General features: G+C 39.1%; 1 protein-coding gene across 6 annotated transcripts in view; it reads right to left on the reverse strand.

Moving 5' to 3' along the window:
• DNAH11 (dynein axonemal heavy chain 11) overlaps positions 1 to 27230 on the reverse strand; it is a 273839-nt gene that overhangs the window by 136690 nt on the left and 109919 nt on the right. For 5 of the 6 annotated variants that reach the window (XM_075922225.1, XM_075922224.1, XM_075922226.1 and 2 more), the window contains 14 exons: positions 26870 to 27008; positions 24601 to 24693; positions 24251 to 24445; positions 21028 to 21105; positions 20038 to 20170; positions 19311 to 19438; positions 18103 to 18251; positions 15573 to 15723; positions 13318 to 13449; positions 10996 to 11169; positions 9856 to 10060; positions 4937 to 5102; positions 1469 to 1571; positions 497 to 736 (listed from right to left, as the gene is read on the reverse strand). In XM_075922225.1, the coding sequence (XP_075778340.1) occupies positions 497 to 736; positions 1469 to 1571; positions 4937 to 5102; positions 9856 to 10060; positions 10996 to 11169; positions 13318 to 13449; positions 15573 to 15723; positions 18103 to 18251; positions 19311 to 19438; positions 20038 to 20170; positions 21028 to 21105; positions 24251 to 24445; positions 24601 to 24693; positions 26870 to 27008 (2086 nt within the window). Of the gene's footprint in view, positions 1 to 496; positions 737 to 1468; positions 1572 to 4936; positions 5103 to 9855; positions 10061 to 10995; positions 11170 to 13317; positions 13450 to 15572; positions 15724 to 16028; positions 16523 to 18102; positions 18252 to 19310; positions 19439 to 20037; positions 20171 to 21027; positions 21106 to 24250; positions 24446 to 24600; positions 24694 to 26869; positions 27009 to 27230 lie in introns of those variants that run through there. The other variant, XM_075922229.1, reaches the window with a different exon arrangement.

Consider the following 27230-nt stretch of genomic DNA (forward strand, 5'->3'; position numbering starts at 1 on the left):
CCAGAGTCTATCCTTTTAAGGACTCCGTGGAGGGGGGAGGGAGAGGAGTGTTCTTAGTTGAGGCTGGAGTGGACACCAGGGCACCTTGGGAAGGCTGGAGGACCCCTATTTTGAAATAAGTGTCTACACAGCACTTATTTCAAAATAGTTATTTCTAATTTGGCATTATTCCTCGTGGAATGAGGTTTACCAAATTCAAAATAAGTGCTCCGCTATTTTGAATTAATGTGTAGACACTAGTAAAGTTATTTTGAAATAACTTTGTGAGTAGACATACCTTTGTTGTCTGCCTGTTTTGCCCTCAGATTGTAAACGCTGCAAAACAGGGACTATCTGTTACTACTGGGACAGGCCCTAGCACAATGGGACCTTATTATTGGTTGATCCTAGGCACTACTATAAAAAAGACAAGAAAAGAAAAAGAAAAAAGACAAGGAAAAGAAAAAAGATGATGATATGTTGTGCCCAGTGTGAAAAATCAGTCTATGGAACAGACCTGGAAGATGTTTGAGAGATCTCTTAGGTTAAAGATGTAGTGGAATTTAATGGCGGTTGGCAGAAAATTCTGAACCATAGTTTGATGAAGACATATTGCTGCTTGGATCATAGCTGGAACATTCTTTAACACTGATGGATTGAAAGGGTGCCCCTGGAAGTGGAAACCAAGGATCTTGCTATAGATGGTGCTCAGGGCATCAGTGGATGGGAAGTTCAGAGCAAACACTGTGAAATGTCTCTGAAAATAAGAAAAAAGAAGATAACATTTTCATTATTCTGAGAGAAGACAGAAGTCAAGTCAATGGCCAGCTGATAATTCCAACAGACTGATGTAAAGTGGCTGAATGCTGTGTGCCACTCAGGGTATGTCTACACTGCAGCTGGGGATGAGCCTCCCTCCCACCCTGGATAGCCAGACTCAGTTTGGCAAGGCATGAGCTAGTGCACTAACAATAGCAGTATGGATGTTAGGGGTTGGCTGCGCTTGAGAGCCAAAGCTGCAGCCTCAGCTGTAACCTCTTCTCTCTCAAATCTGTCTACTCAGGCTGGGAGGCTCACTCCCCCACCCATGTTGTGTACATCTCCTATCCCAAGAGGCCACAACGGGGCTGGTTAAGGAACCAGAGAGCCAGTTGGTCTCGACTGACTCTTATGGCCTCACATGGGAGCATAAACCAGAGGTGAAAGTAAAGGCCAGCTGACTGCTGTCAAAGAGTTTTGGAAACCCAGAACAGACATGCACACAGGAAATACCAAGAGGGTCCAGCACTTTATATACTTTAATAAAATCTGTTGGCTGTGAGCATACAGCTCCCACTGGCATTACTGGGAGTTCAAGATGAGAAAAAAGAGTGATCATGTCCAAAGTAGTGTTTATATCTGTTGCATAAAAAACTACATTCTAAACATTATATCTGACATATTAAACAATAAATGTGGGGTTATTGTGCCATAGCGCTTAAAATTGTACCTGGAGTCGAGGGTTGATAGTAAAACTGCCAGCAGTTGGATTCATGCAAGCAACATATTGGCAATTATGTATTTCTTTTACAGTTAACTTCTGCCTATCATACCTAGTCAATAGAAAATATAACAACTTTAGTTTTAAATGATTGATAATTACTGTCAGAGCATGATAGGTAACAATGTTAAGCAGAAAATGGAAATTCTTCTGACATTTCAAAATTTGTTTTCATCCTGACTCAGAATGAAAATTGCAATTCTGAATTTTATGTAGAAAAGAAACTCTGAAAATTTTATTTGGAAACAACAAAATGACCTTAACAACAACAAAAAAAGTATAATAAAAACAAAATGAGAAAGTCATCGAATTATAGAAACACAGGGCTGGAAGGAAACTCGAGATGCCACCAATCCCCAAGCCCCTGCACTGACAGGACCAAACAGGACATGAGGCAAGGAGTCAGAGGACCTGGATTCAATTCCCAGTTCTACTATTAACTCCCTATGTGACTTGGTGTCAGCCGACGGTCAGGGCAGTGTGTGTGTGTGTGTTTCCGAGAAAAGGTTTAACGTCTGTGTCTTTACTGCTAGGACCGGGGTCCCGTCGCAGAGGGTAGCCAGCAGGCCAACAGACGCCCCTTTATAGGAAGAGCTTATTACACCTCAGATTTTAGCTGCTAGGATGCAAAAATCCCTTCGCAGCGGGCAGCCTGGGAAAGACTGAGAGGTGCCCCAACGGACCTGTCACCTAGGAGTGACACAGATCCAAACGCCCAAGCTCTTCCTATACCTGTCCTTTATGACCGGCTGAAGTTCTTTTAAATTGTGCTTGGTTCTGTTACAGCAACTGAAGGAGTCAGGTTAAAAACTTAAACAGTTACAGGTTTATTAAAAAGACTTATAAAAGCATATGATTACAATGGCTATTGCTCTCTCTCTTAACTGTTAGCAAATACAGATTTTAAAAATAGTTACAAAGAAAATAAAGATAGAAAATAGAAATAATGGTACCAAGTGACAGCTTAATCTTTAAAGAGCTCTAAGTCTATGTGTACACTTAAGACAAAGGACCACATCTAGGTACAATTTTTACCCCTTTCTGTGCCTCTTGACTCCAGCCTGTCAGGCTAGGGCCAGTCTCTCAATTCCTAGGAAAGATGAATACGAGGTGGGCGTCCCCTCTGGAACCTCAGGAGATCAAACACCTAACCCGACCAGCAGATAGATGGTAGATTGACACTCAGAGTAAATGTGCTGCTGGGCCTATCTTTATACCCCTGGGGGCCCGTATCCTCTTTCTTATCTTAAGATGCCAAATTGTACCGGTCCATTTTGTGGCACCAGTTCTTACAAGCAAGTTTCAAGTTAATTTACACTTGCAAGAGAGATAACTAAATTGTGAATACTAGACATTTTTTTACTGGACGAGAGATTCCTCCCCCCGCGGACGGCTGTGTATTCGTATCAATATGGGTTTGAGTCAAGGGCACTCCTTGGCAGCGTCTTGGTCAGCAATTGGCATATCTCTGTTTACAGCCATTCACGGTCATACAGCCTGGGCCTTCTGCTCTGTGTGCCCTGTATGCTCCAGGCAAGCAAAAATGGATGTTACAGGGGGGTTCCTGTCTGGCTACACTTGGGCAAGTCATTTAGCCTGCTTTTGGAAAAAGTAGCCTTTAACATTGGGTAACTTCAGTTTTTGAAAACTGAGGCGCTCATTTTTAGAAGTGAAGAGCACTCATATTTTCAAAGGAAGGCAATAAGAGATGCAACTGCCCCATTCCTCTCAAAATCAGGTACTGTACTACATATCAGAAATTTTACACCCAAAATTAGAAGCTGTTGGGAAAATTTGGGCTCAAACCTCTACACATCTCAGTGGCTATACGTATTATTATTTTGTTCAGCATTACAAACAGCACAATATCCAAACATCCAATATGGGTTGATAGTGTGATGCACTGCATTTATCTTGTGCCTTTGAACTTCTTACCTATACTCTGCCCATTAATCCATCACTACTAGGATTATAATTAACATTCCAAACCTCTGGCATCTTCCAGCAGCCAACAATTTAAAAGTAATAAAATAAACCAAAACATTTATAAACTTTTCTACTCATGAGTAATTCAGCCATCACAAATTAATGCCAATAAAATCCTTTACCTCTTACCACAAAGACTTGTATTGTCCTCTCTCATATACGCCCTGCAAGGATTCTCAGATAAGCCTAACTTTAAGCACAAGTAGCCTCATTTAAATCAATGGGACTACAATACTCAAATACATGAACTTAAGTGCTTTGCTGACTATAATGCAAATCAGTACTTTGCAGGACCAAGCCCTACATAAGACAGAGGCAGACAGATGCACACTTATCAGAGTGGTATAGCATCCCACTATAGTTAATGTAGAATATCAACTTCTATTCTAAACATCCTGTGGTCAGCTCCTCAGAACTATCAAAATTTCTTTCGGGCTGAAGTTTTTCATGCTCAGCCTCATGCCAAAAGGAGTGTGGGTTGTGTTTTTAAAGTGTGAACAAATTCAGTGCAGTCACTTGGAATTATCTAAGCATTTGAAAAATGTAGCTTTTCTATATACTCCGATCAGAACTCAGATAAATACTCTCTGGTAGGATTGAATTACCCAATATGAATGTTCAAAACTTTACAACTACTAAGTCAACTTTCCCCTAGCTCAGCTTATTCTATAGAACTGAAATGTTTAAAAAGGAATCAAGTCAAGTTTAAAGAAGATAGCATCAGTAGTTTTAAATGTTCATATTTAAACCAGAAACAAGAAACCTTTTCTAAAAATAGATTTAAAGTTAGGGCAATTTATAGCCTGGGGCAGGTGGGTCTAAAAAGTGTTAGTTTTCTCATTTTGGACTGGTTGATTCCATTGAATTAGTGATATCTCACTGTTAAATAAATTGTCACTTTCTCTCTCTCTGTCTTTTCCCCTGAACATCTGAAGATATTCAGGAAAACATCAGACGTCATTTCTGAATATATAATATTTCCTTCTATATCTTTCACAGAGTTAAAAACTGAATCTACTGTAAAGGACAGGGGAACAGCACAGACACTGGTCTGCCCCCACTCCATCCCTTCTCTGATGGCCACACCCTGCCTCTTCCCACCCCTACTCTGCCCCCACCCTGCTCCACCTCTTTATGCTCTTCCCCTGAGCAACCCTCATTCCCATAACTTCCCTCTCCCTCCCAGAGCATCCTGCACACTGTGAAACAGCTAACTACAGCAGATGGAAGGCATTCTGAGGGAGGGGACAGAGCTGATCACTGGCTGGCGGAAATGAAGAATAGGAGGGGAGCTTGGCTGCTTGCGGGTGCTTAGCATACGCTACTTTTTTCCTATGATTTTTCTGTTTTGTTTTCGGCATGTAAAGAACGGTTACAGAATTTTAGCACATAATCAAATTTTGATTTAAACATAAAAAAACAATTGCTTACCAATGTCCATAATCTAGGTGCTGTCGAATCAGTGTGTGGGGCTGAACTGTTCCATATACATCCACTTCAGGCATGTTCATATCATCAATAAAATAAATTAACTTCTTGTTTCCTATGGGACCATAGTTACGGCCAGCTTTTTTTTCTAGGCTTTTCTCAAGAATCTCTAAAATATTATGAAGGAAATACAAATTCTCAAAACAGTACAGAGACTAACAATCAAGAATGCACAATGAAATCACTTAAGGCTTCAAAGGTCTAGGATTTTCAAAAGCAGCTAGTTGATTTCAATGGGAATTGGGGTATTTAGGCACCTAATGAGATTGGCATTTTCCACAATCTACCTTTTAGATGCCTAGATGCCTTTAAAAACTCTGGTAATTTTGTCCTAGTCATATGAAATGCAGTATGTGAGCAGAATGGTTCACCTTCTGAGGAGACCTGTTGAAATCAATTAGGTTCTTCATAGGTACAGGGGTCCATCTATGCACAAGCACTTTGTAGGACCATAGCAAAAAAAAGCAAACCTATAGTGGTTTTGGTCCTGCTTGCAGATTAAGTGGCTCTATAGGAAAGTGTACATTCAGAGACAATCCAGGAAGTGCCAGCTAAGAGCAATGCATAATGAGTTGTGCCTCACTGTCTTATGGAGCAACCTGTTTCCCATCTTTCTGTATCTGTTTTTGTGTGTTACAAGTCTCAATTCTAACACTACTTTTATTCTTATACTTCAAAAGAGTATTTTTTATTTTGTCATTGAACTTCTCTGTAAGCTATGAACACAAGTCAGCAATTTAAGCTAGAATGTGATAGTTCTATATCTTCACAGCATTTACATTTCTTATAGGAAAATAGCACCATTAACTTTTGAAGTTTGATTAATTAATTTGTGTAAAGTGCACTGTGATCATCTGGCTGAAGGCGCCATAGAAGTTCAAAATACTATTTTTCCCTTTTACAATTAAATCTGAAGCTTGTTAAAATCAAATATCCAAACCTGCTGATCTTAAGCCACTACAGTAGAAAAGAACATAAGCAGGATAAACTTCTTTGGTTGATATTAGGATTATGTAATTGATAGGTGAGAGAAACAACAACAACAACAACAACACCACAAGAATTATGTACCAGATAGAAAGTCTAGTCACTTATATACCTAAATTGTAAGTATCTTCGTAGTAAAGGTAAAAGATTTCCCTTTTTAAATGAGAACACTACATTTTTTATTGTACAAGTAATTTTCAATACATAATGTACAACAAAATTAGTTTAGAAATCCACAGTAATTTATCTGATTTGAGCAACATTCCCCAAGAAGCAAGGGCTGGATTCACAAAAGGAATAAGATGCTTAACTGTCACTTTAAGTGCCTAAATTCCAAAATCAGGCTCCACTGGGATTCACAGAGCCCCCACTCAGCTACCCTCAAATCCTGCAAGTGCATAACTCATTCTCATGCTTGCTTGTTCTCTCTCTCTCTCTCTCTCTCTCTCTGGGTCAACGATTCTTCCATTTATCTACATAGGAACAGCTTCACTATTTGGGAGGTGGGGAGGCAGGAGAGGAATAAGAATTACTCTGTAGTCTGGTGGTTAGACCCAGAATCGAGCCTACATGCTCCAATAATTTTTTAAAAATTATTTATTTACAGTGGAACAGCTTTACCAGGAGAGACTGAGGAAGCCTCACATCAGAATATCCCACAGAATATTGCACTAGCCACTGCCCAGTGGCTAGTGCACTCATCCAAGAGGTGGTCCATTCCAGCACCCCAACCATGGTGCTAAAAGTTATTTATGAGGAAGCTCATTTCCTCCTCCCTCACCTTTTGGCTTCTTGTTAAACTGTGTAGCTGCCTAATGCCAAGAGAGCTGAGAATCTCACTTGGAGGGAGGCAGCCTCTCTCATAGGGTGGGGGCGGAGGCTAAGCACACATCCCTTCAGCATGGCAACTCCCTTAGGAAAGGAGCCATCTAGAGTGCCAGCTTTCATCAATCCCATTCTCAGTCTCCTATCTCTCCCCTTCCTTGAATAGGGAGCCTAGGTGCCTAATTCAGTCTTTGTGAATCCCAGCAATATTCTATGGATTTAGAATTCTTTGTGAATTAAGCCCATAGTGATTAGTTTCCAAAACATCTGGGAAACAATTTCATACAATCATAGGATCATGGGGTTGAAAGAGATCTCAAGATTTCTATATCTTGAACAGTTTTGACTTCACATCTTCACAAGACAAAATGATCTGAACTATTAAAAATCATCTGCTGATTTTTTTTAAAAAAAAATCTTTGCATACTGAAGTTGTAATGTATTCATTCTTCAGTAATTATTTTCTGTTCCTCTTTGGAAACATTAGACAGGGAATATAAACTCTCTCAGTGCATACAAGTATGAATGACAAATTTCATACTAAAGCACTTGAGAAAATATCATCTGGCAAGCACCTTTCTTAATGGAGAACAAGGCGATGTGCAAATCAGATCATGGCCAATGCAAATGACCACAATTAGTTATTTTCACAATTATTTCATGTATATATAGAGTTGTGGTAAATGTGTGTGCACTTAATCCATTTAAAAATATGACCCAAAAAGCATACACTTAATAATTGTGTAAATTATTGGTTTTTTACATGGATGATAGGTTTCATGATAGCAAATGAGAACAAAGAGGATAATCTGCTCTAAGTCGTTATTTAATAAATGTTGTAGCTTTCCTTCATTTGCTCTGGACTTTACAATATCTTTGGATTGGAGTAGAGAGAAAAATGTAAAGGTTAGCATTGGACTATTTTTTATTATACCAGGTTTTTATGATTGCCTGCAAGTAAATGGAAATATACAGGAACACATGAATGCAATGTACCTACATGTGGGTGTTTGATATTACTCTAGATCTGATTTATATTAGTTCATTTTGTTTCTTAAATGAACAGCCAGGAAACATCCCACATAAATAAGTCACTTGCTACAATTGCCAGCAGGACACTGAGCTAACTCTGTAATGCACTCTTAATTACTTGGCACAGGGGAGAAAGTGCCTCATGTTGCTGAACAGTGACTCATCTAGCCAGTTCAGAAATGTGGTGATATTGCCCCCAGGAAAGCCCATATAGTCAAGTTCAGGTAGAAGGATGGCTGCTGAGTGTGGAGGAGAGATGTAAACAAAGAACTGAGGTTCACTGAAGGATAAATCAGAAATGCAGAGGAATCTCAGGACCTTTGCAGCTATATCATGGGATTGGGAAAAGTCTGCTGTAATTGTGATGCCTCTGGCCTTCTGCTTCAAACCTCTAACACAATACAGATACATCATGAATTAAAGTAAATCACTGCAAGAACACAGCTCTTAACAAGAGGAATTAACATTCTGGGTGTGGATGACCAAATTTAAATAATAGCTGGTTGCAAAAAGGATCATATGCTATTGAAAAGGAAAGAAAACTTGTTTCCACGCTAGTTGTGGGACACTCCCTCCAAAAGCTGAGATTAGCTGTGGGATTGAAGCAGTTTGTCCCTTAATTTAATATTGAGTTGTTACTGGTAGAACATGGTCAGTAAGAGGGACTTGGTTTTAGAACAGCATTGGTAGATTGAAGAGCTCTAGGATAAACCAAAGTGCTTGTTTATTTTACATTCCTTTTTAAAATTTCCTAAAAACAAGGCTGATACATGATTTTTAAATGGTTCTTTAAAATCTGAAGGCATTTATTTGCCTAGTTTATAATGAATTTAATAAGGTCCAAGTTCCTTAAATGTATGCAGGACAGGAGTTTCAATTTTAACAGAATCCCCTATTGATGCAGACTTGCTGCGGTGTTATTAATGACTGCTCTTAGAAACTCATCTGAAGAAGTGGATTTTGCCCACGAAAGCTCATGATACTATATAAATATATTTGTTAGTCTCTAAGGTGCTACAGGACTACTTCTTGTTTTAAAGTTACAGACTAACATGGCTGCCCTGTTAAACCAAGCAAATACTTGTGACTCTGACTAAATATTTGGTTTACTTAAGAAGTTTCCTTTTAAAAGAACACATAGCCTTCAGCAGCAGTTGCCTAGAAGTTCCTTTCATCTGAATCCGTTTACAAAGGAAAGTGTCATGTCTATGTGCTTTAGGATCTTGTTCATAGCTTTCTGCAGCAAATGGCAACTGTTTGCTAAAACAAATCCCAATAAGATAAAGATATCTTACACTTTGCAGGGCAGATCCTTCACTAGATGGGCTATGACAGTTTGCACCAGCCCCACACAGGGAACACCGGGAGCAGCTGCCACCACATGCAGGGCCAGAGCTGGGGAACCCTGGGAGCAGCTGCTGCCTCGCTCGGGGCTAAGAACCCCAGGAGCAGTTGCAGCCCTGCATGGTGCAGGGATGGGGAGCACAGCCCCGCAAGCAGGCTGGAGGGCAGTGGAGCCAGACAGGTGGGCTGGAGGTCAGGCCTCTGTGTTCTCCCAGGTCAGCAGCCAGGAGGGGAGCCCTGGGAAAGCCCAGATACCTGACCTCCCCTGGTCCGGCAAATTCCCTTGTTCAGGACCACTCCGTTCCCAACGGTGCCAGACCAGGGACGCTTAACCTGTACTCAGACAACTTCTATCTTTTTGGCTTCACTAAGCAATTATTTGAAGTGGCAGATCTACATTAGGCCTTCTGAGAAGCTAAAATAACTTAACATGTACAAACATGCATACACACAGACTCACGCATGCACATGTTAAAATCCTATTACTCATCCTGTAATACATAATTCATGACAGACATTTTGGTTAAGCAAAAGACAGACCATTGTACAAGCTACCCACTTTGTAGGTCTACAACATCTTTATAATCATATAGGCAGCATTGGTTGAATTCTGGTCTTTGCCCTAAAAAGAATTATCTAGGTTTCTTATGTTATAATGTTTATGAGGGACTTACTTTGTAGCACCAATGACGTAGTGTAGTAGTTGAAGGGAACATCAGACACCATGTAATCATCAGAGAAAGCTGCAAGTCTATCCCTTACAAATACTGTTTTTCCTACTCCTGCATTTCCAACAAGCATGACTGGTTTGCCTTTCTCTAGCAGCAAATCAATAAAGTATCTGAGACGTGTGGTCTCAGATGTATGAACGAGGGCCATCTGAAACAAAGAGAAAGAGTAGCAACAATTTTTATTCATTGCTTCAGTTAATTTGAAATAAGTGATCTTTTCAGGCTTTTTAAAAAAATACTATGGAGCTACCTGGTAGTGACCTCATATATATAGTTTGGGTGGAATTTTAAATAGGATTAAATGGGACATGGCTTCCTGTTTTTCACTAAATCTAAGAAGTCTATGAATGTGAAATTTCACACAGGGTTAATTTTATGCTCTTTGTTCTGAATACTTTCTTAATTTTAAATCTGAAATTGAACTCTAGCTGAAATCTATCAATGGCAAGCCAATGTTTAAAAAACCACTACACAAAATATGTAGAAAGGTGAACACTGAATATATCTATTCTAGTGCAAGAGGTAGGTTTTAAATTTTGGATTTATATTAATCTTTGGCTGTTATTCAACATAACTGAAATATAATGTTCTATTGGTTTGCAATGGATAAGCTTTTTGCACCATGTGAGCTATTGATGCTTTGCTATCAAACTGAGGAGAGGAGGACCTGTCTAGAGGGGTTGCACATAGGTCTGTCCTGGATCTGGTACTATCCAAAATTGTCTTTAATGACTGGGATAATATTAGGTACATCATTTATTTGACTTTATGCCTCAGTGTCCTCCTCTATGAAGTGAAGATGAAATAATCACTTCTTTCATGGGGTATTGTGTCAACTAATGTGTGTCTGTGTAGTGCTTTTATAATGTCAAGCAATAAGTGAATACCAAGTGTTATTATCCCCAAGTCACTCAGATATTGAAGTATGGACCCAATATTAAAGATCCACCCAAATACTAAAAACTGGAGAATGTTGTTGTTTTCAGGCTCCTAAGAGGATATTCACATCAGTGACAAAAATAAAAATGGAAAACGAAAAGAACAATGTTATCTATACATAACTTCAGTACACATATATTGTACCTGTAAAGGTGTTTCTGGATCCATATCAAATTTTGGAACTTTATCAGTCCATGGCAAGAACTTCCTTGTCTTTGGATCAAGATAATAATCAAAAATTGTACCCTGGGATGGAAACTTCACTGCTTTCATCTCCTTGAGCCACCAGAGGCTGAATTCAGCTTGATAATTTGAAAGCTATAAAAATATTGTAATTTATTTGTTTAGTTCTTTAAACTATTATGGCCTATTATGTTATGTCTACAGCATGAAGTTCTTACAATGTGTAAATAAAGATGAATATTTAAAAAAAAGACACAAACATTGCAGGCATACATAGAAATATGATTTTTGTATACATGCTCCAACATAGTTGTACAGATTGAACCTCTCTGGTTTGGTACTCTCTGGTCTGGCAACATCCATGGTCCAGCATGATTTTAGTTAGTTGGATGTCCACTTATTATGAGGGTGGCCAAGTTTTCCACTGTCCCATAAAGTTTTTTTATAGCCACTAATCCTGAATCCCCGTGTTATGTGCTGTTATTTAGATCTAATTTATCCTTAATGTCTTCTAAGAGCCCAGTAAGCAGTGGAAGTGTTGGTAATGCTGCTAGACCATCCTGACCTCCCATGGTTCAGCAAATTCTCTGGTTTGACATTGGTCAGTCCCAAAGGTTCTGAACTAGAGAGGTCCAACCTGTCATAATGTAGGGTACCCAAACTGTATTTAACTGAGGGCTTGTAGTCTTTCTGACTGAACTGGCTGATGCTCAGCTGGTGCCACTCTTTTATAGGCTGAAATCAGAAGCCCTCCAATTAAACTCACCCATTTTCCCTGTTCCCCATCCCTCTTCAAAAATATAATCAGTTAAGTGTGGCTCATATTTAAATAATAGTGAGTTTAGAGGGTTGGATTGCTTCAATCAGGCCTTGGCTCTTTTTCTTTACTGTCCAAGAACAACTTTCTAAGAGCAAGCGGAACAAATTCTAAAGAGCCCCGAAGCCCATGTAGCTGCTGAATTCAGCTTCATCTTACAAGGCATGAACTTTATCCAGCTTTCTGATGGGACAGACTGAATAGCTGTCATCAATCCATCTGAGGCACTTCCTGCTTCTTCATGTCTACACAAGTTCCTTTTTTACCTCTCAGATATGTATAAACCCCATCACACTTCCAGGGGGGTGAGGGAGGAAGGAGGCAGGGGTGTGCACCTTATTTGTATTAAAATGGAGCCAATTCAGTCATTTTAATCTTTAATACAGAGGTGTGGCTGGGCAAAAATTCCAGGACCAGACATCTTGATCCAAAAATAATTCTTCTAAATGCTTTTTGAGGTTATTAGCCAACAGAGTAGTTCAACCCACAACATGTGATGGAGCCTCTCAAAAGCTCTCAGGAATGGTCTCAGTAAAAGAAAATGTGTGTCTCTATGTACTGGAATGCATACACCTTTTCACTCCCTTTTTGCCTACGTACAGAAATCAGTCATTACATTCTACGAGTGCAGTTAATGCTCCACGATAGTGAAGACAATGGTTCTTCACAGAGAGGCAGGAAGAAAATTGTAAGCTGGGCCACATTCATGTGCCACCAGAGCTGAGTTGATGTGAGGGAAGTGCCTGCCTCCCCTTACAAAGGGGACAGTCTTTTTGGGTATGTCTACACTCCCCGCTACTTCGAACTAGCGGGGTAATGTAGGCATACCGCACTTGCAAATGAAGCCCGGGATTTGAATTTCCCGGGCTTCATTTGCATAAGCGGGGCGCCGCCATTTTTAAAACCCCGCTGGTTCGAACCCCGTGCAGCGCGGCTACACGGGGCTCGAACTAGGTAGTTCGAACTAGGATTCCTATTCCGAACTACCGGTACACCTCGTGGAAATAGGAATCCTAGTTCGAACTACCTAGTTCGAGCCCCGTGTAGCCGCGCTGCACGGGGTTCGAACCAGCGGGGTTTTAAAAATGGCGGCTCCCCGCTTATGCAAATGAAGCCCGGGAAATTCAAATCCCGGGCTTCATTTGCAAGTGCGGTATGCCTACATTACCCTCCTAGTTCGAACTAGGGGGGTAGTGTAGACATACCCTTTGTTCTTTGTATGTGCCATCTCTGGCACAATAGGGTCTTGCTTCATGACTTGCTCCTGGCCATGATCTCTAATAATAAGTAAGGGCTGTTCTGACCCTCAGATACATCATGCCTACCTCAGCGGCAGCAGCATCTATATGGACAGTATCTGCATTCTCCTATCATCAACACTACTGGCTGAAGAGATACAATTAAGGCCTATATTTCTTCAATGAATATCAAAATAATCTGGTTGTGTAAACTGCTCTCTAGCATACCTGATCTTGAAAGAGTCCACCACCAAATGCCCAAACACATGCGAAGACAAAGTATATCTCATAAAGATCTCTTGGGCAGTCAGAAGGCAAATTTTCAGGGGTCAGCAAACAATCCAGCAAGGAACAAAGGGTCTTTAAAAAAAAAAAAAAGCGAAGAGCATGATCTTTGAACCCTTGCTCCCAAAAGTCAAGATGGTGACTCTAAGACTATGTCTATACTATGCACCCTACAATGGCACATGTGAGCTGCTGCAGCTGCGCTGCGGTAAGGTACGTTGTGTGGCTGCTCTTTATCACCAGAAGAGAGTTCTTTGGGTGACAAAATAAAACCACCTACAACAAGGGGCACCAGCCTTGTCACCGGAGTGTGGCTTCTGCTGATAAAGTACTGTCCGTACCAGTGATTTTTGGTCATTACAAATGTCATTCAAGGATGTATCTTTTCACACCCCTGAACAACAGAAGTTTTAATATTAAAAGGTCTAGGATGGTCTAGTAACGTAGACAAAGCCCAAATGTCAGGGACAACATGATGTACAAAGTATGCAGCAATCATGACTATATAATGCAAGTAAAGGAGGCTGGCATTAAAAGAAGGAAAATGAGGAACCATCGTAAATAGTTCATTAGGCTATAGTATTTCTGCCTGTAATATTTTTACGTTTGCGCCATTTATACAAACTTGTTAAAAAAACCACAAAAACCCACCACGCAAAAAAATCCCAGAAAATGTACAAGTCTCTGAATAGGATAAAAGAAAATTAAGTATAATCTTGAGGGAATTCTGCACCTGGTGCATGTGGAACTATAGTAAAATTGTGGAATTCCTCTAGGACTGAGTTATCCACTCTTCCCCCTATTCTGTATCACTGAAAGATTCCTATTCTAGGCCTTCAAAAGGAAAGACTTAGGGACATCCCATGTGGGAGAGGACAGAACCTCTTTTCTGGAAAAAATGGGCAATTCTAAAATCTCTTATATTAAGTATTCACACTACAGAGGAACAATTGGCGTTCAAGCATATTTTTAAATTTATTCCTAAAAATAAACTGATTGACACACACAGAAGCACACACCAAAAATACTCAAATATTATACAACTTGTTATGTTTTGGCAGTTATTCAAATAAGAAATAATTTTAAGGTTCAAATTAACCATGCAATCCACTTAATATTCCATGCAGAAAGACTACTTTAAAATAACATTAAGATTACAAACAGAGCTGTGCAGAGACTCGAAGTTCCATTTCAGTAAGGTTTTCAAGATTTGGCTTCATTCCAAATTGGAGTAAAACCCAAACATTTCAAAATTCTCTGCAAAACAAAATTTCTGTATGTTCTCGTTTAGTGTCAAAACATTTCATTTTGGCAACAATATCTAATACAAATACAATTTTAAACAAACTATTTTTAGTTTAAATGAAAGACTGAAACATGAAATGAAAGACTGAAACATTTAGTTATGAAAATGTCAAAAGAGGATGTTTTGACATTGTCAGAACTTTGTTTTTCTGTCTATTTTCCAAAGCAAATTTTTGGCCAAGCATTTGAACTTCAAAAGACTCATATATACTGATGAAATGTGGTTCTATCAAAATTTTTCCAACCAGCTCTACAAAAATTCAAAGTAAAGCATTTGGAATTTAGAAAATGACCAAATGCAGGTATATACGTTAGGATTTAATCATATTACATGACAGTATGCATTTTTCTATATGACCCCTGTGTCATGATCATTTAAAACATTCATAACAATAAAGATGACTCACATACATAAAATTAGACATGTACATAAGGATTTACAGTAGAAGAAACTCTGTGTTTGTTGGCTAACTCGTGTTCAGTATAGTAAACAATTGTTTAATTTTATCCCCCTCTATCATTCAATAATTGGTACAATGTCATATTTACTGGACACCAACAAACTCAATTTCTCTCTCTTTATAGGTGTTTATAAATAATTCTTCTTGTTACAATAGATCCCAGCAGGAGAACATCTTTGGATTCCTAACTCTTTCCCCGCTCCCAGTAGTCACAGGGAGAGAGGCAGAGCTCCAAAAATGTGTCCACTTTTGACACAATTATTCTGAAAAATAAGTTTAGAATCTATTAATTTTACACATTTTGAAGATGCAAATCTATTTTAACAGCTCGGTTTCATATGCAACAAAAATAAGATTGCATGTTCAGTACAGGTTTCAGGAAATTTGTTATCTATACTTACTGACATATTTTAATATCATTTTAATGCATACCTGCACCATACTATTCTCAGGAATAGGGGTGATAGTTTTAAAGCTTGTTCTGAGCTGGTCTAAGCAGGGAGGCACATATTTATCAAAGAGTATAATTAAATTAGCTTTTTCAGATTGATGACTTCTGTTTTCTATCCAACTGGCAACATACCTGCAAGCCGAAAAACAGAAAGAACCAGATTTTGTAGGGCAGAAGTCCAAAATGGAGGAAATTCTTCTCTAACTTCCAACATATATTAGGTTTGCTGAACAAGAACATAAGAATAGCTATATTGAGTCAGACCAAAAATCCACCTAGCTCAGATCCTGTCTTCTGATCAATGCCAGAAGCTTCAGAGGGAATGACCAGAAATGAGTGATTATCAACTGATCCATCCCTTGTCAACCCATTCCCAACTTCTGCCAAACAATGAGATAAGAGTCAGGCCTTTGCAACAATATAAACTTGTGACATACCTCTTGTCCACACACAGTAGCTATCAGATTGGTTTGACATGATTTGTTCTTTACAAATCCAGTCCTAGCCTTCACCACATCCTCTGGCAAGAAGTTCCATAGATTGACTGTGCTCTGAGTGAAGAAAAACTTCCTTCTGTTTGTTTTAAACCTACTGTCTATTAATTTCATTTGGTGACCCCTAGTTCTTATATTGTGGGAATATGTAAATAACTTTTCCTTATTTACTTTTTCCACAACAGTCATGATTTTATATACCTCTATCATATCCTCCCCCCGCAAATCTCCTCTTTTCTAAGCTGAAAAGTCCAGATCTTTATAATCTTTCCTCATATGACTTTTTTTTGTTCCAAACCCCTAATCATTTTTGTTGCCTTTTTCTGAACCTTTTCCAATGCCAATATATCAGTGTTACTTAATCTTTTTAAGACCAAGGAACACCAAATAATAATTTTTTTATGGGGAACACCAAGGATTTTTTGGTTGGAAAAAAAAAGCCCCCAGGGAAAAGTTGCTGAGCCAAAAAAAAAAAAAAAAAAAAAAAAAAAAAGGAGGCTTGTCCCTTTAAGGGCAGCCATTTTGAATTCTGTTCTCTCTGTGGCACACCTCCAACTGCCTTGAGGCACACCAGTGTGCCACAGAACACACTTTAAGAAACGCTGCAATGTATCTTTTTTTGAGATGAAGCAACCACATCTGTACGCAGTATTCAACATGTGGGCATACAGTGGTTTTATATAGAGGCATTAAGATATTTTCTGTCTTATTCACTATCCCTTTTTAAATTATTCCTAACATTCTTTTTTCTTTTTTCACTGCCTCTGCACACTGAATGGATGTTTTCAGAGAACTATCCACAATGACTCCAAGATCTCTCTTTTGAGTAGCTCTAGCTAAATTAGTCCCCATTATATTGTACGTATAGTTAGGATTATTTTTTCCATATTGTTTATAACATAAGACCTAAGTGGAAAGACCATAATGTGTCTATAGGCAGCATATAGCGAAACTGATTCTCCCTCTAGTTTTTACCGAACCAGATACCTACATTTTCTTACCATGATGGTAAATATTGCATGAAGCTGAGGCTGGACATGTTTGTAGCTACTGATAAATAATTGGGGAAAAATCTGATTTGTCCACTGTTAATGCTTCTAAACTCACACTGAGGGATGGATGTTCAGGAATATTAACCAAATGTTCTCTAACCTGGTGTGACCATATTATGTTAGATTGGTCATTCTGATACCTGACTTCTCAGGGTCACCCCTCTCAAATCCATCTCAACACTTCTCAATAGTTACTATGAGATTATTAGTCTAGTATTGCATCCATATGTCAACATTAGCATTCTAATATACGTTCGCCTCATTGGACATCTTGTATACCTCCCAGACCAACCTCCCATGAGTTACATTAAATTATTATATTCACTAGATTTCTTCCGGGACAAAAGCCCATAATGTATGTTTGCACAGCAGTGAGCCCAAGGCCATCCCAGTTTCAAGTGTGATTGCTAGGTACTACTGTAATACACATTTTTCATCAACATTTCAATTTTGACTGCATGTCCACAGTTTTTGTAATCAATTTTCACAGAATCGTGACTCTAAAATAAGTCAAAGAAGGGGAAAAGAACAATTCGTAGATAAATGGGAAGTTGAACTGGAAACTCTCACAACCGTATTTCCTGTTACATGTATCAGTGGAGCAAAACAAGAGGATAGTTTAAAAAGGCTGACAGATGTCTCTAGTTATTTTACAGCCTGAGACTGACCTCTTGCAGCTGACATGCTCACATTGTAAATTTCTGAGAATCAGAGTCAGAAAGCCCAGATTGAGAAGAATAAACTAGGGATGTAAAGTATAGATAAAATATGGAACAGAAAATCCCAATGTTGACAGTTTTACTGCATATGCAAGCATGTGCATGTATGCACCTCTCTATACATAGTAAATATGATCATAACTAGAATAATTAATAAAAAATTAATAGGTTCTATTCCTATTAAACTAATTGATAATATTGTTTTAGCATTGTTTTGAAGGTATCTTTAAGAGATAAAATACTCACGGATTCCAACCAAGGTCCTGAGGGTTTACATAAAGAATACCTGCTCTAGACACGGTAGCTGGGGTAGCTGATTTTAAATGATGTATCTCAAACAGCAACCTCATTGATGGAGTCAGAGGGACACGTTCATTGCTGGCAAGGGTCAGGACCTAAACATAACAAATAAAGCAATGAACAAAAGCAATGTGAGCCATGCATTCTAACAATCACATATTATGAACAGGTCTGTGCATATTGGACCTATGTAGATATAAAATTTATTTATAGCACATATGTACCTGCACACACAAATATGGACATAAGAGGATTCTTCCAAATTTAAAATTTAAGGCCACAATTTTTGTTGAAAAACAAACAAAAAAAAGAGTACAAATTAGAGGCCATACTTTATGGAATACGATATGCTGCTTGACAATTCAGTTAATTTTTATAGACAGCAGAATCCACATACATTTTCTTTTAATGGTATGTATATATTCCAGATAATTATTACACTTCAAAATAATTTTCACATGTCATGTAATCTTAAAAAAAGAAGAGAATGATTAAAGCTCTGGTATGAACTAAAATAACATTTATAAAATTAAGTTTAGAATGTATTTAATTTCATTGTAGCATTTCTTGTAGAAAATACTGTTGTTTTCCTTGCATTGTAGCAATCATGTGATTAGAGTACAGGATTGGAAGTCAGAGGTTTCTATACTATTCTGGCTCTTTTGCTAACTTGATTAGGCAAGCCACTTACAATTTTTTGTGCATCACGTTTAATAATACTTACCAACTTCATAGCAGTGTTGTTAGGCTTAATTTATGAATGTTTGTATAACTGCTTTAGATTTTTAAAGGAAAAACACTCAGAAAATGCCAATTATTAACATTAATAATAATTACTGTATTTTGGCAGACACTCTGAGTCATATACCAAAGTACATTTGTAAACCCCATCACACATACATATCCACTGGGTGGTGCATATTCCTTTACCATGCAGACAAAATAACTTTAAACATCTCCATTGTGTAGGATCAGGTATGAAAGAGATAAGGTGGTTACCAAGTAGCATTTCACTAATTGGCAACAGTGAAGATAAAAAGGGAAGGGTTAAAATCCTGTAATGACAAAGATATTATACTGAAAAAATATAAATATACACACAAAAACCATATAATTAGAGAGAGGAAAAGCCACTAGGTAAGTTTCCCTGTTACCTTGTTATCATCCATGACAGTATTCAGTGACTCAATCCACATAGGATCTATATCTCCATCTAGAACAATCCATTTTGGCCCATCCTGGGTAATATTAGCCTGTTCTCTTAGAAGAGATGAGAAGAGACCTGCAAATTATGTTTACACAAAATCCAATCAATATGAGTGCTTCAACATAACCTTTTGGAACAAATAACACTCCAGAAATATTACTGCCTCATGAAAAACACAAAAGATTTGTAACAATGTAAGAAAAGGAGCCCTTCTGGTTGCTTATTTAACAGCCATTCAAATTAAAGAAGAGTATGTTCGGTGAGCAGATGACACAGCAAATTAACTGGATTTAAACAATATAATGACTGATTTCTAGTTTGAGTGCATGACAGTACTGTTTGAGAGAGAATCTTTTCCACTGCATCAGTCCTATTATGTGGGCTAAGTACAGGAGCGTCCATGGAAGTGAGGGAGAAAGCAGCCCTCAAGATCACCCTTGCTCTTTTCCACTTTGGCATCCCTGTTCTGCAGGTGAATCTGACTACAGGATCTACACCGCAAAATCAATCTCCACTCTTTGCAAGGCCACCCCTGCCCTGCCTCCAAATCTCTCTGCATGTAAATATATAGTAAACCCTCCCTGACTGGCAGGCACTGTCTATATTTGTTTTTTTTTTCCTGATGGAGGACTATATAGATATTAGTAATTAAAGTAATGTTATCTGCTACTAGCCATCTTTCCATTCCCGGGTTGCATGATGTATAAAGCCAAACAGCTCATCAGTAGTCACAGCTTTTGGGTTTAGGTCATTCCACACAAACTTTTGTTTCATGTTCACATACGTTCGGCTCAGAGTTCTCAAAACCTGAAAGGCAGGAGAGGAAAAGATCAAGCATGTAACACAGTAACTGAACCTCAAAGGGGGGAGGGGGGGAAGCAAGCAGCTTCTAGCTTCTTTATTGTTTTCCAATACAGTAATGACTCATCTGTCAACCTACATCCACTGCTGTCTTGGTTTCCCTGAACTCCCTCCACTGTCCTACTTTATCACCAACCTCCCCCAGAACAAGTTAAAAGTAACCAATTGGGAAACCTGGTCTGACAACCCTTCTATGGCTTCACTACAGAAAGCTCTTCCAATGGAGAAACACATATGAGGATGGACTTGTACTCAAACCTCTGAACTAGGAATCAAAATTAAAAAAACAGACTCCCTGTGTGACTTTAGGCAAGTCCTTTCATTTCTCTAAGCCTCAGATTCGCTTGGGTAAAATGTGGATAATATACAGTAATGAGCAATGCATCTAGTTTTTCTTACTGTCTGAAGGACCATAATATTAAAAAAAAAACCACCATGGCATTATATACTGACTGTCAAAATTTAGTTGCTGAGATGTAAGAGTGTTATCTTTCAAAAATATTCAGCTACTACTTTGGGAATAAGGCAATGTAGGTCCACTCTTCCTACCTAGTAATCTCACTAAACCCTCCTGCGTGACCAATTCAAACCTATTTGCCAAATATAGTTACTATTATTCATTGTCATGATTATTTTCATTTTGAGTCATGCCAGTAATATGTAGGAGAAAAATCTAAATGTTAACACTGGGGTTTGTGATTGCACTTCTTACCACGGACGCAGGCAGAAAGAGAATTTTTCTCTCCATAAACTAATGAAATACTCTTTATAAAGACTGACAGAAAATATGCTGTCTACTGTACCTTGCTCTTTCCTGTGCCTGCATTTCCCACCACAAAGACAGAATGACGCACTGCCAGAAGCTCCTCCAGCTGAACAACCTGCCAAACAGAATTAGTACATAGCTAAGGGTTTTGTTTTCCTGTCCTCCCATTATCACCAAGACACTAATTATTTCCCACATATTATCTCCCTCCCACCTTTTCCCTTAGTCAGGAAAATGAGCTGCTGGCTTCTCAGCTAACTTAAAAATGTGTATATCCAAGGACTCTGAGTTCATCTTCTAAGGCTGGAGGCAGAGCCCAGCCTGCCTTGGATGAATGAATGCATCTCAACAAAAGAAAACAGACCTCATTTCTTACTGTCTGAAGGACCATAATATTAAAAAGCCAATTCCAGGAGGCTCCTGGTCAACCACAATACTGGTTTAAACATGGAGCAACAAACCGTCTGGGTAGCAATTAGGCTGGATTCTCAAAGAGGACTAACTGGACTTCTATGATGACAGGTTATTAAAATAAAAAAGATCAATCACACGTTGGGTTCTTCCAGTGCTTGGGGGCCAGTCACTTACACACATCAATGGATGCTCAAGACCTTGCACCAAACAGAATACTATAGCCAATCCTTTAGTAAACTAACTCAAGATTTATTAACTTATGAAAAGAGAAATAAGAGTTACTAAAAGGTTAAAGCAAATGCAATGCATTACAGTTGCACCAAATGACATATTTCAAAATGTTAGCATGGATGTTACATTAGCTAACTTTCTATAAAATTCTGTGTTGATCACATCATTTTTGGGGACCTCGCTCCTTTTGTTCAAAATGTCTCCTCTCAGAATTCATCAGTTTAAAGATGAGGTAGGAAAGAGTGGCCAGGGGACTTTGTTCTTACTCTTGATATCCTGACCCCTTTTTGCTGGAAAAAAATCCTTGTTGTATCATGGAGTCAAGCACTTCTACATCATATATGCTCTGCCAACAGTTCCTCATCTGAATCACCAATTTTTGCTTCAAAATTTTGTGTACATGCCATTTGAGGCACCTTCAGGGATGACATACAGGGCTACTGTTTCCTAGGGATTTTAGATATTGAGAAACTGAATAGTCAAGTAACTTCATGAATTCTTATTGGTTACTCAACTATACTATAGTCCCCGGGAGCAGGGCCTGCAGCCAGTGCACTCCCAGCGAGTCTCCAGACACCCCATACTGCTGCCTCTGATACAGCTGAGGCAGCAGCGCAGAGTGGGGGGGAGCAGGCAGCACCATGGAGCCAGTGCTGCAGGGAACCAGCTTTTAAGCTGGCTCTCCCCAGCACCCACTCTTGTCTCCCCCCTCCCCAGCTGCCTCTAATGCAGAGGCAGAGGCAGCGGGGGAGAAATGCATGTAGTAAAGAAGATTAACTGATAAACCTAGGCCTACATGTTGCCATCTTTATTGTTTACTGTTCCTTTGTTATTCCTGAAGAGCTAACCTGTGGGCGTGTCTCAGATTCACAACATTTTTTAATTACAAACATACTGCAAAATCTCATAATTCCATAATACACAATATTGATATAGACATTATAACTACTATCACAGAGAGGCACTTAGTAAAAACTCAGGGCACTGTGGGCAGGCCAAATATCACCACCTTCTACTGAGAAAAGTATTATGGTCCTGGTACCATGAAATAAAAGGTACAGTACTTACAATGATTGTGATTGAATCAATATATGAAAATACAGATACATAAGAAATGAAGCATCACAAATGAATCCATGACCAAAAGTGAAGGGATTACAGATGCTAAAGGTAACACATGGAATCAAAACTTCCATATGTATTTATTCAGGTTCCCTAAGTCTAAAATTGACTGAAATTCCCCCAATTCTTTTTCTGTACCAAAAAGTACCTAAAATAGAACTTAACTCCAAGTATTCTGGTACCTCCTTGACAGCTGCTATCAGAAATATTTTTTCTACTTCTCAAAGTAGAATATCCTCATAAGAAGATACTATGAAAAGGCAAAGGCATGGAGAAGTGCAAAGGAGTAATCTTTTGAACTGTATGCCATAGGGAGACTTTTCATTTGTCTCCCTGAAAAGTTGGGATCATCTGTCTCAAAATAGCAGAAAGTGACTCTCTCCCAAACTCGAGGTACCCGACACCTGACACTGGGAAGACAGCAGAGCACAACATGTGCCTTTTGAATCTCAGCTTCTTCTGACTCTTCGGTTCTACTGTCACCCAAAACTGAACAGTAACAACTACTTACCTACCATAACAATAAAACATGAAAGAACACTGAAGGAGGGAGGAAGAAATCTGGATCTGAGCAAATTGGAGTGGGTTTTCGTCTATCCAGGCACGTGGCTGTAAGGAGTAGAGGTTTCAGCCACCTTTGAGAATGTTTGGAGAGACTGAAGGGAAAGGTGATGGTGGGGGAAGAGGTGAGAAAGTGACCCAAGGGACACTGCTAGGCAAAGGTTCTAGCATTAGGCTCCACTAGGCAGCACAATACACATGAATGGGACTATGCAGAGCCACTCAAAGATCTTACTTCTTGAATCCTTGTTTTGCCACTGCACTGTGTATTGCTGTCACTCACTGTGTCTTGTTTAAAATAAACTATATACATACTATAAGTAATAATAGTTAGCATTTGCTGGTGTTAACAGGTGTTGGCACTGTAAACCTACTGTACTGTGTATTAACAGAAATCATCAACAACAAAGGGGCAGTGCTTCTTTTGTACTGGTACCTATTTTCCCTGCATAACTTAAATTAATTGCATTCCCCTCAGGCATACTGGTACCTCTTTTCCTGGGGCAGCTGAGCTCCCAACTGACGCCCGCTTGGGACATGTGGCTCTTAAAGGGGCTGCAATGGCATTTTGGCCCCCAGCATGGTTTTTTTTTTTTTTTTGCTCAACAACTCCCCCCCCAGAGTACTGGCACCTTTTTTTCTTACCAAAAAAAAAAAAAAAAAAAAAAAAAGCACTGCAAAGAGGTATTTGAACAAGAGACATTTCCCTGTCTCCATATGGGCAGTATATGCTACATATTTACTAACATGAAAATACTTCTATTAAATTGCATGTTGTCATGACATAGTGTCTTTGAAATACCTACACTTTCAGGGCACATTAGGAACACTGAATGTACTGCAAGTTAACCTTCATGTCTAATACAACCTCACTGCAATTATGTTGATTGAAACTCTTAAGGGGCTTAATTAAAAGCAATGGATTCTTTTACTTTGAGAATAAAGCTCTCCTCAGGCTGCAAGTGAAGCTCCAGGGTGGATTGTTTAACCATCTGTTCAAAGTGCAAATCCCTCCTCCTTGGAACATCCAGAGCTGGAAACAGGTCACTGATCAGGCCCATGAAAATTGGGATATCATCTGTCACTATTTTAGGCAAGTTGAAGTCTCTTAAGGTTCGCATAAGTACCTGGAAAAGGATGGTAAATCACTTATTATATCAGCCAGGGCTTTAAACACATCTCCCTCTTGTCAGGAGTCTGTCTTTATTCACAATGACCCAGAGATAACACACAAAATTTCAGTAGTTCTTATGACTGTTAAATATGTACCTAAGGTACCTACCTGATCCTCAGGTCTGTTCTTGTCTCCTCGCTTCAATGAGCCAGCAACAACCAAAACTGATTTAACAGCACGAAGTCCCCAATCATAATGATCCTATAGAAAAAAAAAAGACACTGACTATCCAGGAAAGTTTATGAAATGAAAAGTTAAAAGGAGAAAAGTGCATACAATTTCAAGTTAAGTGGTGTGCTCAAACTCAGAAAGGGATTCCTTCTCACAGTAGGATTGGAGCTCTGGAGCCCCTGGCTCCCAATCCTGAAATCACATAATAGTAATTTCTGTACTTTTACTACATACCAAAAGTATAGAAAAAAAATTCAAATAAATCAAAAAGGTCTTTTTCATGTTTTAAAGAGTGTGATAGAAGATGAACTTTAGTATATTTTCAGGGAGGCAAGAATTACAAAGTTATGCATGTAGAAAGTTAAACTGTTTTCTTTCACAATGTTTTTCTTTGCCAAGATTTATGGATAAAGGCCAAAGGGTTGTTCTGACAGTTTTCATTCAACTCATAAACCTGAATATAAAGAATACTCTTCACTTGGAAAGAATTATACACTATTTATTCATTTCCAAATGTAAATTGAGAAGAAAAACAATAAATCTTCTGACTTTTATAACTTTGGGGTTTTAGGTAATGAGACTTCATCCTAGTACAATTATTATATAATTTAGCAAGCATACTATATTTCCTGTATTTGACATTATCTTTACTATATTTGTGTGGGAAACTTTAAAACTCTCATACAAATATAAGTAGTCATAAATAACCTGTTGTAATTCTTATATTGCCTAGTAGTTTTTCTTCTTTCAATAGATCCTACCTAGTGTAGATACAGTACAACTGCATTAATTCCACTGCACTGTGTACTGAACAGTTAATAGTAAATTTAAAAAACAACAAATGATCTGGTAGCACTTTATGGAGTAACAAAACATGTAGATGGTATCATGAGCTTTCATGGACACAGGTGATTTCTTCAGATGACCAGAGTGGGCTGTGCCCATGAAAGCTCATGATACCATCTACATGTGCTGTTAGTCTATAAAGTGCTTCCAGAACATTTGTTGTTTTTTAAGTTTATCCTGTACAGACTAACTAGGCTACCCCCTGAAGTTAATAGTAAATTATTTATTCTAAAACTAAAGCATTATAAGGAAAAAGTCACTTCTGAATACACTGATGCATTGTTTTAAATTGCATGAACTGTTTCACAGGATATCACTTTAGCTGATATAATAAATGAAAACCTACAAGCAATTTTTAAAATATATATAAAATGAGAAGGTTTGCCAGCATGGCTCAGGTCCTTCAGGGCAGGGGATGTGGGGGATGCAGGAGTCAGGGTTAGGAAGATGAGGAGGGGCTCAGAGCAGGGAGTGGAGGTGCAGGAATCAGAGCAGGGGTAGGGGAGCTCAGAGGACAGTGTGAGGATGGCTGTTCCCCAGGGCAAGGCCAAAATGGTGGAGGCTGCAGCAGCTGCTCCCTAGGACCAGGCTGGGACAGCAGAAGCTGCATGGCTTGGCCAGTGGCTGCTCCCTGGTGTCAGGCCAGGGTTGCACTGGCTGGCTAGTGACTGCTCCCCAGAGCCAGCCCAGGAGAATGAGGGGGCCATACAAGCTAGGCTGGACAGTGGCTGCTTCCCAGGACCAGTCCAGGCCAGCAGGGACCATGCTGGACAGCTGGCCAACCCGTGGGGGCAGGAGCAACACAGGCCAAGGCAGCAGCTAGCTGCTCCCCAGGGCCGACTCAGGACAGCAGGGGAAGAACTGGTCGGCCGTCTGAAGCTCCCAGGAGCAGCCAATAGCTGTTCTCCAAGATCAGACTGGGTGGTGGAAGCTGTGCTGCCCTGCTGGTGGGGCACTTCCTGCCCCCCTGTGGTCATTTGAGACTATATCTGTCTCTGATATTACAGGACTTCCTTTCCATTTGGTGAGAAACAATCACATTCCACACACATCCCACTGTCCTGGCACAAACCCTTACCTTGCTTTAAGTTACAAGAAGAAGATGTATACCAAATTTGGTGGTCTTAGCTCTTACCAGTTAGGAGGAGCTCTTGAAAAAAAATGATTCAGATGGACGGACGGACGGACGGACACACACACACACACACACACACACACACACAAGCTCTCGGAAGTTATAAAAAGGTTATAAATTATGGAAATTTCACTCTGCCCAACATCACAATTTTGAAATCTGGGTTGGGGGAAGGTAGGAGTAATTAGCATATATCTTACCCAGAAGTCCAAAACAGACTCTCACCTGTTTAGAAAGCAGTTCCCTGCAGAGAGTATACAAGGTAATAAACTTCCTGGCTAACAACTGTGCATCAATAAATCCCTCAGCAATCAACATAATTTCACAGATCAGCTCAATGTCAGGGACAACCATGGCACAGGGTCTTTAAAAAGTCAAAATACAACAGATTAGTATTTAAGCATGGTCAAATCAAGTCACCTAAATCAAGTGACCCATGTTTATAAACATTCTTAAATAGAGCTCAAGAGAGTCACAATTTTGTGTGTCAGTCAGAGCTAACAAGGACTCTGCGTCAAAGTAAAAATGGTTAATTAGGCACTGTTGATTATTAGCATTCAGTAATATGTACAAAGGATATTACTGA

Source organism: Pelodiscus sinensis, chromosome 2 (assembly GCF_049634645.1).
Source record: "Pelodiscus sinensis isolate JC-2024 chromosome 2, ASM4963464v1, whole genome shotgun sequence".
Classification (NCBI taxonomy): domain Eukaryota; kingdom Metazoa; phylum Chordata; order Testudines; family Trionychidae; genus Pelodiscus; species Pelodiscus sinensis.